Source organism: Vespa velutina, chromosome 10 (assembly GCF_912470025.1).
Source record: "Vespa velutina chromosome 10, iVesVel2.1, whole genome shotgun sequence".
NCBI lineage: Eukaryota > Metazoa > Arthropoda > Insecta > Hymenoptera > Vespidae > Vespa > Vespa velutina.
Genome location: NC_062197.1, coordinates 6,487,515 through 6,501,343, shown reverse-complemented (window position 1 = coordinate 6,501,343; position 13,829 = coordinate 6,487,515). Strand labels below are relative to the sequence as shown.

Here is a 13,829-nt window from a genome sequence, read left to right as displayed (position 1 = left end):
GGAGTTCCAGTCAGTCTGTCCGTGCGAGTCTGTCCGTCGAGCAGACTTCTCTCACTCTTTCGTCCTTCTCTTAGAACAGACCGTCGAGTGGCTCGTGGTGGAAGCCACATGTCGTCGGTGGTGCAGCTGCTACTGGCACCCTGACGATCAGTTTACTATCGTCATTGGTATAGATCGCGATTGACCGTGGTTTTCATTATCTACTATACCTTCTTTTTTCTTTAAATTTTATTAATCTTCTCTTATCGCACTCGATACATCTATATACGTATATACGTATGAGAGTAATCAAAATAATAAAGATAGAGATAGAAAAAGAAATAGAGAGAGAGAGAGAGAGAGAGAGAGAGAAGAGAAAAAGATAAAGTGGTTGTTAAAAGTGTATTAGAAAAGGATTAGATTTTGAAGAGAATTCTTTTTTCTTCTTCTTTTTTTTCTCTTTTTTTTTTTTTTGTTCTTTTCCTTTTCTTCTTTTTTTTTTCTTTTTTTTTTTTTTTGGAGAGAAAGAAGAACTCGACGAAGAAACTCAAAGAACATGTCGTCGAGAATAATTTTCGGTTTGTTCCTCGGCTTGTTCATCGTTGTTGGTTCACCACCTACCACCATTGAAGCTTTCAACGTCGAAACAAAACATTACGCGATATATCGCAACGAGGCCGAATCTATGTTCGGCTTTGCTGTTTCAGCCTATCGCGACAAATACGGACGAGGATGGTGAGTGAAACATATATATATATATATATATATATATATATATATATTCCATTGGTTATTACGTTCTTTTGAATTTGCCGCGGGTTTTTTCGCGCGAGGGAGCGAGCGCGGTTCCCTCTCCTCTCCCCAACTTTATAACTTTTCCGATCAATGGAAACGTTTGAGCGATTCTCTTAATTATCGTGATCGGAAATAGTAAATAGAAAATTTGATTTTAAATCGATTAATACGGTGAGATCGAATTTACGATGGATCAAATGAATTATTATTATTGAAAATTTCTTTCGAAAAATGTCCATTGAAATATTAAATGAATAATGTTATTAAAATTATCGAATTGTATGAGAAATTGGGGGGAAAAAAAAAAAAAAAGAAAAGTATCTAGTGCATTTAAACGTTTACTTTCTTCCTTTGAAATTGTACAATGAATTTAAAAGTATAAAGAAGAAAAAAAATAAAAATAAAAAAAAAAAACAATAAAAACAACATGATTTAATTAGAATACGTAAATATATAAATACGTATATCCGCACAGATATAAATCCACACGATTATTCCTGTACGTATGTAATTAATAATATTTCTTTTCTTTGATCCATACGCTGAATCAACATCGTGATTCTGAAAAGAAAAAAAAAAAGAAGTTCTATTCGTCGTGACTCGAATGCGTCGCCACGATTGACTCACTGTTATATTCTCAAACGTGGAAATGTTTTTTTTTTTTTTTTTTCTGCGAACGAAAGATTAAATATCGACGATGCTTGCTTATGGGGAATTGGTTTTAACTTTTTACTTTCTTTTTTCTTGTTTCCCCCCCCCCCCTTTTTTTTCTTTCTTTCTCTTTTCTCTTTCTTATTTCTCGTTTTTGTTCTGTTCTGTTGTGCTGTTGCACTCGCGCGCACAAGAGCCTCCCTGTTCCTCAAACAACCAAATCATATGATCTTTTTCGTTTTTTCTTTTTTTTTTTTCCTTCTCCTTTTTTTCTCCTCGTTTTCAAAGCATCAAAACTAAAGGTCAACAAACGATTTGTTACATATTCGTCTGAGCGCGCTTTCATAATGCTTTTAAAAAATATTTTTCATCTTCGGATAAATTTTCTCTCTTTCTTTCTCTCTCTCACACTCTCTTTCTCTTTCTCTTTCTCTTTCTTTTTCTCTTTTTCTCTTCACGTTTCTCTCTCTATCTCGGTTGAACATTTTATCAACGATAAAAAAAAAGTCTTCGTCTTACATTTTGTCTTCGTCTTACATTTTGTAGCTTCTCTTTCTCTCTCTCTCTCTCTCTCCCAAGATCTCCGTTTCGTCTCGTTGGTCCATACGATCGGACTTAAAACAAATTCGCGATCCACTGCGAGTGGACGGTGTTTTTTCGATTCATAAAGTAAGCTTCCCGTTTTTATTCTATCCTTTATTTACTTATTTATTTATTTATTTTTCTTTATCCTTTTCTCGCATTTGGACCACCATTTAAACATATCGAGTTCTCTGGTTGATTCTCTCTCTCTCTCTCTCCCCCCTCAACCTCCCTCCCCCCCTCTCTCTCTCTGTCTGTCTTCCTTTCTATATATCTTTTTCTCATTTAGAAGCTTCGGTCCACCAAGACTCGAATCTCGCGTGACTCACGCCCGCGACGAGCCACGAATAAACGTTTCTACTAGGGCTTCTACTCCCGCGGCGACGGCGAATATAAATAATACTGGCGGATCGGTGAAACGCGACTAACGCCAAACGATTACGTCGATGGCGCCTTGTAAATGTTATCCATAAAGCCGCGATCGATCCTTCTCTCTCACCTTTATACATATTTATTTCTATTGTTTATTTTTACTTAATAAAAGTCATAATCAGGAATTCATTAATTCAATATTTATTATCCGATCATTTCGTATATATTTATGATATCTGAGTAAATAAAATTACTTATTAAACTGATCACGTCAAATAGTTGAGGGAAAAACAAAATTTACAATAACGGACAATGTAAAATCACACGAGAGAGAATTCTCTTTTCATGATGGGCAGGAAGTTCGGATTACGTATAATGATTACATATAAATGAGATGAAGAGAGAGAGAGAGAGAGAGAGAGAGACCTCGTGACCACTTATATTTAGGCCAATTCTTATAGTAGATCCTTTACGAACGTTTGTCTTCTTCTTTAATCTCGCATAAGGAGAGAAATATAGAAGACTCTGATGACCTACCTGAAATAGAATTTAATTGCATGATATTTATAATCGAAGCTCCTCGACCTCCTCGGGAGATATCGTCGAACGTTTTATGGCAACGGAAATGCGAAATTCAATCCTCCTCGGAACGGTTCAAGTTCTTTTCCAATTTTTTTTTCTTTTTCTTTTTTTTATTCATAAAGTATATAAACACATACATACATATATACGTACGTACGTATGTATACATATATGTACGTGTTCATGAATTCTATCTATCTGTCCTCCCTACTTTAGCTGAATCGTGTAATAGTATCCGCGATTTTCTTTTAACGAGATCACCGACCACCGGTCACAAGAACGTAGCACGTTCGACGATGAGAGGGCCACTCTGATACAGGATGTTAGGTCATCGCTGGGACGATGAACACGTGGGTGGTTGATCGTTCTCGCGTGTGTCGCTCAACTCTTAATACCTTCTTATAATCTTCTTGTTCGATCTACTCTATTCCTACCTTCTCATTCGAATGTGTACGTTAAACGAAGAGAGAGAGAGAGAGAGAGAGAGAGAGAGAGAGAGAGAGAAAATGTGAAAAAGAGAGAGAAAGAGAAAGATACAAGCTATTCTTCTTTCGATAATCTGACCCTGCCTGGCTCCTCAGTCACAAAACTTCGATTCTGGATTTCGAGGAAGTTAAGAGGAATTAAAGGTCCGACCCCCCGTTGTTGGTCTCTCATGCATACTTACTTAGGTTTGCGGATGCGATCTAATCTTCTAGTACTAGCTCAGAGAGTCGGCCACTCCAACTTACACGCGCCGATCTTTCTTTTATTTTCAAAAGATATCTATACCATCCGCATATATTCGTTCGTATATATGTATGTACCTATGTATGTATATAGGTACAGAAATATCTAAGAGACGTTTTTAAACTTGGAATATTATCGAAAAGAAAGCCAACGAGAAAAGATTTTGAGATTATTCGGATATATATATATACTTTATGAATTTCTATGGTTTCGTTGATGTTTCCATTTGATCCCGTTGAAAATTTATTTTGATCTCATTGAAAATATCAACGTCATGAAATTCTATTTATTTCCGTTTAATTCATGAACGATTTTTCTTTGTCGATTGAACGAAATTTTGCGGAAGAATTCTCTTTAGAATGGGATGAGATAAGTGATATTAGTGGTTATACGATTCTTACGAATCCCTTGACTCACCGAACGTGTCACAGCTGGTTATTCTTTAAAAGGAAACTCGAGGTGACGGCTTTAACTCTAAAAATGGAATCGACGTGAGATACCGATCGAGAGGTGACGCGTTTGTTGCACGATGAGTGTCACTTTTTCTTGGATTCGCTGACCAAACGTTTCTTATTCGGTCAGCATATGTCAAAATCAAAATTTCCCAACGAAGAAAAGAGAGAGAGAGAGAGAGAGAGAGAGAGAGAGAGAGAGAGAGAGAGAGAGAGAAAGAAAGTAAGCAAAAAAAAAAAGAACGAATTTATTTAAAACCATAATGAAACAACGATCATTTGTTAGAATCGCTAACTACCTCGAAATTGTCTCGGAATCGTCTTTTTGATTCCTTTTATTGTCTGCCACAAACAAGATATTAGAAAATCATGGACAGCACGGAGGAGAACGTTCGTATTAATAATGCGTTCCGCTAATGAGCGAAAAGTGATTCTCCTTTGTAAGCGAGACTGTTGTTAACACTTTTTCACTGATATTCTAGGAAGCATGCCTCCGTTATCGCTGCTCGCTTCCATGATGATAAGAATGCTTTGCGCTTAAAACGGATATTCCACTTGGAATTCTCTTTCAAAGCTTTCGCCTATCTTTCTAAGCAATTCTTTCTCTTTCTCTCTTTTCTCTCTCCTCACTCTCTCTCTCTCTCTCTCTCTCTCTCTTCTTTTCTCTTTCTTTCTTTTTCTTTGTCTATCTTCTCCTCTTTGTATTACAAAATAATTCTATCTTGCAAATATATCGAACTACTTATTATGCATTTACTTGCATACGTTTTTCTTTTATTTTTCTTGATTTTTGAATTTCTTCTTTCTTTTTCTTTTTTTTTTTTTTCGTCGTTCTTTGATTTGTTGTGAACGATCGGTATACACTTTGTTCGAGAGAAAAAAGCTTACGAAAAGAAGAAGTGAACCTTTTAACGTTCGCTGTGTTTTCCATGAGATAAACGAAGCGTGTCCCAACAGGAAACGAGGATTCAATTTCCTCGATGTTTCCGGTCAGAGGAACAAAACAAGTATCGAGGGTTTGATCATTATCATGATTATGTTTCGTAGAGCTCTTGCTTCTTCAATTATGATCGGTTTAAAAAAGATATAAGATGTACTAACCCAAAATAAAATGAGAAAGAGAAAGAGAGAGAGAGAGAGAAAGAGAAAAAGAGAAAGAAGTGAGAAGGAATGAAGGAGGGAGGGTAGATGATGCAAAGGAAAATAAATGAGGATCGCGTGAGGCACGTGCCTGAAGCTTTGCTTATGTCATTATCCGAACGAATGAGAGAGTTAGCAAGCTTCGGCCAGTCTTTTTCTTACCTTTAGAACGCGTTAAAGCGCATGATCACGCGATGCGAAAAGAACTCGAGCCCACCCGGCCGGCCTCGCTTTCAAAGCGTGATAAGCCCGATAGAATTTACGATTAACGACCTTTCTATCTCTCCCTCTCTCTCTCTCTCTCTCTCTCTCTCTCTCTTTTTCTTCTTTATATCTTCTTTATTTAAAACGAGATCGTTTTTTGATGATACAAACATTTATTCCTTTTTTTCTTTTCTTTTGTCCTCTTCTCTTTTCTTCTTTCTTTTCTTTTTTTTTTTTTTTTTTTTTTTTTTTTTAAATTTTCTCCCCATTTAAAAAGAAAATAATTATATTATTATATTATTAACATTGAAAAACTTAATGAAACAGCTCAATCAAATTTAGAAACTACAGTTAGTAAATAACTTCTCGTGTGCATTTTTCTTTTTCTTTTTTTTTTTTTTTTTTATTTTTTCTTCATCTCTCTACTGTGTCCGCCATATGGATAGTTTCGTTCGTTACATGTCACTCCATAGAAATGACATTGTTACCACGGGGACCTTGCCCCGACACATGTTTCTACTTCCGTGGAGGAGAATGAAGGGTCGAGTCGTGCACCGGACGACCTACGTACGGAAAAGCGTTTTACGAGCATTCTACCGAAGATTTATAGTTCCTTTTAGGCAAAGAAAAGAGACAGAGAGAAATGGGTGAGGAGTGTTCTTTCTATTTGTCTGTCTGTTTCTCTGTTTGTCTCTCTCTCTCTCTCTCCTCTCTCTCTCTCTCTCTCTCTTTCTCTTTTTTTTCATACTTGATGCACTCTTGCAAATCGATACACTTTAGAGAAAAATGTTTCAAAAATAAACAAAATTAAGATATAGTATATAACTAAAACGTTACGTAAGATCATCGTGATTATCGATAATAGAAGACACAGAGGTCATTGTATTATGGCGATACGCGATGATACTGCGATTTGCTTTGGCTTGTTAATTAATCCGATTAAATTTATCTAATTAATACGTTTATCGCGACCCAGTTGTTATTTCAGTAGAAACGTACGAACATAATATAGACGACAAAATTCTAATTAAGATTAATCGAGTTCATAATTTTTTTTTCTTTTTTTTTTTTCTTTTGGAAAATATGAAAAATATAAAATTTCTTTTAGATCAGCTGCGACTTTTCTACTTACGAAAATCGTCGATTTTTAGTTAATCTCGCACGAGTACCAACAACGTTAGCTGTAACAATCGTGACGAAATGGTGTGAGTTTGTTCAACGTTTCGCAAGGACTGTTACCCACATGTAGCCGATGACCATTTCATGGCTGTCTTTTCGAAAATATTTAGTAAAGTCAAATCGACGATTAACGTGTCCAAGAAAGTCATCTGCTGATATTCAGGTATAAGAGCGATGTCATCTGGTACACAGAACTAATACTACCTAATTATTACTGAAAATAGAAATCCACTTCTTGAGAATATTTCAAATGCGAGTGTGCTCTCTCATGTAGATATAAGCAATAGTAAAAATAAATTCATTTCAATCTGTAAAAATATTTTCACTTTAGTCATGACCTAAAAATTATAGAAACACTCGACGTGCACTTAACGTCGATATATCTTTATCTTCGTTTTTTTTTTGTTTTCTTTTTCTTTTTCTTTTTCTTTTTTTTTTCTCCTTTAATAAAATCTAAATTAAAATGCTAAAGATAAAATGTAGGTATTTGTGGTACGTCGACTATCCTTACGATCGACACAAACATTGTATTTTATGGATGCAATACATTAGCAGATACCTGTCTTGCCTATTTTGCGGTTCGACAGATTGGAGACATCGATAGTGAAATTGTTAAGGAGTAACACGCGGGGATCGTGTTACTCGCGAACGCGGACTCGTACTGTCACGCTTCGAGCATACGCACGATTTCTCAGAGATTCCTCTTCGTATATATGTATGTATGTATGTATGTACGTACATTTACCTATTCGATTTTCTTTATACAGTGAAAGCCGATTTTACCGTGTAACGTGTCCGTGAGAAGGTGCTCCTTATAAAGTAGCAGAGACTCGAGACGTCGATATACGCCTCCGTTCGCGCATTGCGTCATCGACCGATTGCGAACAAGCACGAGTCTGCATCTCCTCCTCTAGTTGACCGCCTTACCCATCAAATCATTTTCTAATAGACTAATAAGATACAACACTACCTTACCAAGAGACATATCATTAACTTACAATAATAGAATTCGGCCTGAATTCCTTTATCACATCGCTTTTTCCTGTGTTTATTTATATCTATGTATATACGTATACGTATATCTATATAAGTTTGTTTATTTGTTTGTTCGTTTGTTGTTGGACACGTACATATATATATATATATATATATATATATATATATATATATAGAGAGAGAGAGAGAGAGAGAGAGATAGAAAAGAATGCAGAATATTGCAAAGTTAACGTCGCTTAAAAATGCTACCTATTTGATATTCCATTGCTCACGTCGTTTCTTGTTTTATCAATCTATATATATATATATATATATATATATATATATATATATATATATATATATAATATCTTATTTGATTATTATAGGTACATATGATAAGATTTATCAAAGAAAAATCATATGACAAAATTTAACCGACATCATTTCTTTTTAGCGATCCATTAACGTACGTCTCCTTCATAACAAACGAAAAATATTTAGAATATTTTCACTTCCATCGCCCACTCATGCTCTCTCTCCCTCTCTCTCTCTCTTTTTCTCTCTCTCTCTCTCTCTCTCTATATATATATATATATATATATATATATATTTGCATTACTAATTCTCAAAGGAATCGTCCGCGAGTCTTTCGAAAACGTTATCTCATGTAACAGTATATCGCGATAAGTTAGGCGAATTCCTAGATACTGCTTGGGATATGCAAAATGTTCTCGACGTTGGAGAGCCGACAAAATTTACCAAAGATAAGGTGAATACTTTATAGCATTAGGTTAGCGTATCCGCATTAGACTCCTTCGTGTACTCTTCGAAGAGTAGCTAACAATAAAGTTTTACTTCTTGTATGGAGTAGTATCAACGGACCGGAAGGCGTATCTACTTGGTTTTAAATTTCCTAGCACGCACCCGGGAGCTTCATTACCATATACGCGTTCTTCGGAAGGAGAGAAAGAAAAAAGAGAAAGAGAAAAGTCACCGAGAGTTCGCTGAACCCCCGTGGTTTAATCGAAAAGTTTCACTCCAAAAATCTTGTCTATTCGTTTTTTTCGATCACTATTTCTTGTCCACGAGATCTTCTACTATCGATAGACATTAGTATTTAACGAGCCTTTAGAATCTCGAATTCAATGGCTATTCCGTATAATTTGTTTTCTATCTTTTATACATAGATACATGTAATACATACACGCATACATACATAGATATTGTCTCGTAGGAAGATGTTCCGGTTTAAGTGAAACATCATTAATAAAGAAAACAATGATATAGGTACTTATTTATTCGTTAAATATTACGAAATACCCATAGGTATCGAAAAAATGTTAAAGGACTTGCGACAGAGAAATACAATTCACGGCGATGAATACTAAACGTATAATTTTTCGTGGTGGGTTAGACGAACGTGACAATTTCCACGCTTCCAACGAAAAAGGCCTTCCCTTCGGAAAGGACGTAAAATCTTACGTGATTTCCGTTTTGAAAGTAGAAGCTTGAATTATAATCGGTGCCATTTTATAGCCCTTTATATGTAATCGTTCTACCGGAAATTCTTTTTTATTAATATCTATTTCGTAAAATGTACGACGACAAATATATAAAGCTTGTTTTACGATAAAAATATTACTTCTTGATGTTTGATGTCAAAATGTAATATTGATTTGCCGTTTCCATAAAATGTAATAATGTTTTGCGATATGTTTTGTAATAATGGTGTTAAAAAATTAGCTAGGACAACTTTCTCTTTATATTTTTTTTGTCCGTTTCTTTTTTCTTGTTTTCTTTTTTTTTTCTCTTGTTCCTTTTCCTTGAGAAAGATCAAAGCTAGATATTCTAAGGGAAAACGGTGCTTCGGCATTGAGCAATTCACCAAGAATGGCATCCATGCACGATGTCGGATGGAGCCGTCCGATTTTGCCAAATACGGGATTACAAATGCGCTTCTGTCCAGCGACCCGCCGCAATATAAGTCAATACAGCAGGCAACTTCTCGTTGCCGTTTTGCCATCGTGCGAATAAAAGACCCCGACGATATTTATTTCCCAATACGATAGCCGATGTCACGATAACGCTTGATTTACGTCGAACGACAAATCGCCGTCTAATTCGCGATCTTCGACCTTCGTAAAGACGAGAATTACGAAAGCCTGTGAGAATCTTCGAAAAAAAGAAAAAAAAAAAAAAAAGAAAAAAGAAAGAAAGAAAATATAATCAAAAGACGTAATCGTTTATCGCCATTTCTTTCTATTTGTTTTCTTTTTTTCCTTTTTTATCTTTATTTTACATCCGTTATTTATCATTGGACGGTAATAATTTTACAATGCATGTAAAGTAATATTATTAACATATAGTAATATTACTTAATACATAAAGTAATATTAATAATAATAATAATAATAATAATAATAATAATAATAATAATAATAATAGGAATATATAGGTATATATAGAGATATAAATATCTCGTATCGTTTAAAGAATGTTTTAAAAGCAAATCGCGAATCGTATATGCAGGTGTATTGCAAATTCGCGTTATCGTATGTGACCAAGGCCAATATGGAATGTAATAACATCGAAATGGACATACGTAACTCCAATGGACATATGGAACTTTTGTCTATTCAAGGATAAACGTAAGACTAAACATATTCGTATGATTCATGTTATTTTTGCTGTATATCGTGACAATGTGCTTTATTTGGGAAAATTCATGGTGAATCGTTCGAATACAATATTTTAAGAATCGCTTATTACAAATTTTATCGACGAAATACATGTTTATCGTTTTTCCAACTGTTTCATGATTCAACAAATGACATCATTATTACGAATAAATATCAAATCAATAAATGTCTCGCGTTTATCTTCGTTTCTTCAAAGAAACGTGTTTTTCGCTCGATTTTATTTAGAAAATCGAAATAGCGGCTTTTCTTTTTTTTTTCTTTCCTTCTTTTTTATTGATAAATAATTATTCATTTAAATCAATACGGAGTTTCATGGCGACTGGTATACGTCATGTATACGTTTCATGGTACACGTCATATATCGGTAATTGTGGTTCTTTACGAATGCAAAAAAAAAAAAAAGAAAAAAAAAATAAAAAAGGAAGGGAAGAAAAATGGAGTGGGCGAGAGCAAGGCCTTCGTCAGGTTCGACCCACGCGCCTTATTAACGAGACGCGTGCGTAGAGTTCATTGAATATTAGCTCTCAGTGATCGCGTCGAGTTTTCGCCTTGTGGATCCCGTTTGTACCGTCCGAAGTAAAAAAAAAAAAGAAAAAAAAAAAAAAAAAAAAAAAAAAAGGAAAGTAAAAAAAGGTAAATTTTTTAAGGATTTTTTTTTCTTTTCTTTTTTCAGACAATAAAAAAGATTTCAAATTAACATACACAAAAATTTGTATATTTTTTAAACGATAAAAATAAGAATAAAAGAAAAAAGAAGCTCGGTTTTTTTCCCCTTCCCCCTCCACTCCTTTCTTCTTTCTCCTTCCTTTCGTTCTTCCTTTATTCAGCTGATTTTAATTTAAACGCAGTTTACAAAATTAACGTGCCATCTTCAATCGCTCATTAGCGTCGCCTCATATTTTATTTGCCCCGTTCAATTTATTGTTATCGGTCATACCAGCCTACACTGCTCTGCCATCGCTTCTTCCAAGATGCGTACGAATCACCGAGCAAGTTATGAATCGGTTACATAACTTTCTCGCATAATCGTACTTTCCTCTTTCCACGTATTTCGCGTTCGCTTTTACAACCATATGAGTGAGTGAACGAACGTGTGGGTCTCCTTACCTACGCGCACTACATTCAAGCAATGCAACTTAGAAGCTAAAGTATGCCAAGGTTGGTTCGGTCTGTCGATAAGATTTTCAAATGTCTTTTACGTTACCTTTGCAGATATGTTAAAAAATAAAGAAATTTTCTTCGAAGAAATTTTTGTTTCCTTTTTTTTTTGTTTTTTTTTTTTTTTTTTTTTATTTTTTTTTCTAATCGCCTATTACAAACAACGAGTGTAAAAAAATTTGTGGAATAAATGATCGTTTTATGTAAATTAGGTCGATCATCGTTTTCTTCTTTCTTCGTATTGATGATAAAAATATCATTGATACTCGTTCGAGGTCATTCAGAAGGCATAGAACGATTAGAACGATTAGAACCTGTTATGAATCTGGGTCAATACATTAGTTCGTTTACATTGATTTCCATAATTCAATCGATTTATTGAATTATCGATCTCGAGACAAGTTACGAATGTCATGGAGGGAGATTAAGAGTATCGATTTAAAACCAGATTAATCATAAAGTTTCTCCTGTATATATATATATATATATATATATATATATATATATATATATATATATATATACACTGTAATCTATACTTTTCTCTGACACACCCTCTTCGAATAATTACATGATCGATTGTCTTATCTACTCTCTTCCTTGATATTACATAAAAAAAAAAAAAAAAAAAAACAGACAAAAAATGTTCTACCTTTCAACGCCATTGGTTTGCCTCTGCTCGAATTTCGAAGGGCCAACCCGCGAGAAATAAATTACACCTCGACTTCCTTCCAATCGTCGGCTAACGACCGCTCGCCGTTGATTCGTGTCCATTAGGAAAAACGTCATGTCGATGATCCCTCAGTCAATAAAGGTAATGGCCAATTTGGCACGGCGAGTCGACGACCGGTGGCGTCATTAATATAATTGAAGGTGTCAGGAGATTCGTTATTTTTATGTTTTACCATCTCTTTTCTAACATCATCAAAATTATATTATCAAGTTTCCATCAAAATTATAAATATTTATTATATACTTCGTAATTAATATATCAAAAATCTAATATGATATCTATATTTTGCAAGATTTTGATTAAAAGAAAAAGGAAAAAAAAAAAAAAAAAAAAGAAAATCATTACGAATTTTTAACGATTCGTCATTTAGATAAAAATTAAACGTGAAAATGTAAGAAATAATTTCACTGATGTTTCAGGGCAATCGTAGGAGCTCCGGAGGCCGATACATCTCAAGTGGGTGTGTACAGGGGTGGCGCGGTTTACAGATGCGACATCGCGGCCGACGACAGATGCGACATCATCCACTTCGACGATAAAGGTAAGATCATCGGCGACAGTAACGTAGCAACGAACATGTTATCATGTCGAAGATGTGTCTCTCGCGAAATTTTATCGTCGATCTCTCGAAAGAAAATCGATACTAAAGCCGTCGAGATGGCAAATCGTTGATTCTGGATCGACGCTCGAGAATCGATTGCGACAGGACCGGTTTTGTATAATTTGCTCGTCAGAATCGAATATACTTAAAGATACATGTGTATATCGATATATACATACATAATAATACATAGAGTATATTTATATTCTCTTCTTTCTCGGGTTTACGCATCTTGAAATTGTTCCATTCAAAAGTGACGACATAAGGCGGACAATAGAATTGTCTGTAATTCAAGTAGCAAACTGTAGCGATACTCGGGAGTTGCTAACTAAGTCTCTTCGCGTCTGACGTATGTCTTGAGATTTAATTCGATATCTTTCTTGTTCCGTTCCTTTTTTTTCTTCTTCTTCTTTCCTTTTTTCTTTCTCTCTTTTCGACTCTTTCAGAGTAAGCACTTGTCCGGTACTTAGAGAGACGCACTCTTGTAGGTACGCTAACAAGACCTCCCTACCTCCAATTCCTACTTATATGTTCGCAGTCGCTGACCCACATTTTCATTCGCTTGAGTTTCAAAGTAGCTTCGTAATCTCGAGAGAGAGAGAGAGAGAGAGAGAGAGAGAGACACTGCGAAATAACCAGCACACTGACTATATAACGTTTCTATTCTTAGTCGACTCCACCTACCCTGCGTTGACCCTTCCATTTTTCGAAGGCCTTCCGTTCCAGATAATCTCTTCGTTCGATTCTAACATTCCAAATAATCAACTCTCGATGATCGACCGCTAGATTTAAATGGATTCGAAAAGAATGATCTTCAGTTATTATCGGTTCTTCGTCGAGTAAATAGAGAAACGTTTCAACATAGAATTTAATCTCAAAGCACGATTGAAATGAACACGGTACTACAGCTAAATGTAAATTAGAGGAATCAAGTCCGGTGCGAATTAGATGTATGTATCTACGCTTGCACACCTCGTAACGAGCGTATCTCTCTA

The 13,829-nt window shown here is 35.0% G+C and overlaps 1 protein-coding gene across 2 annotated transcripts in view; it reads left to right on the top strand.

Moving 5' to 3' along the window:
* LOC124952362 (integrin alpha-PS2) overlaps positions 1-13,829 on the top strand; it is a 51,712-nt gene continuing 37,883 nt past the window's right edge. For both annotated transcript variants that reach the window (XM_047502096.1, XM_047502095.1), the window contains exons 1-2: positions 1-714; positions 12,653-12,774. In XM_047502096.1, the coding sequence (XP_047358052.1) occupies positions 536-714; positions 12,653-12,774 (301 nt within the window). In that variant the 5' untranslated portion in view covers positions 1-535. The remainder of the gene's footprint in view (positions 715-12,652; positions 12,775-13,829) is intronic.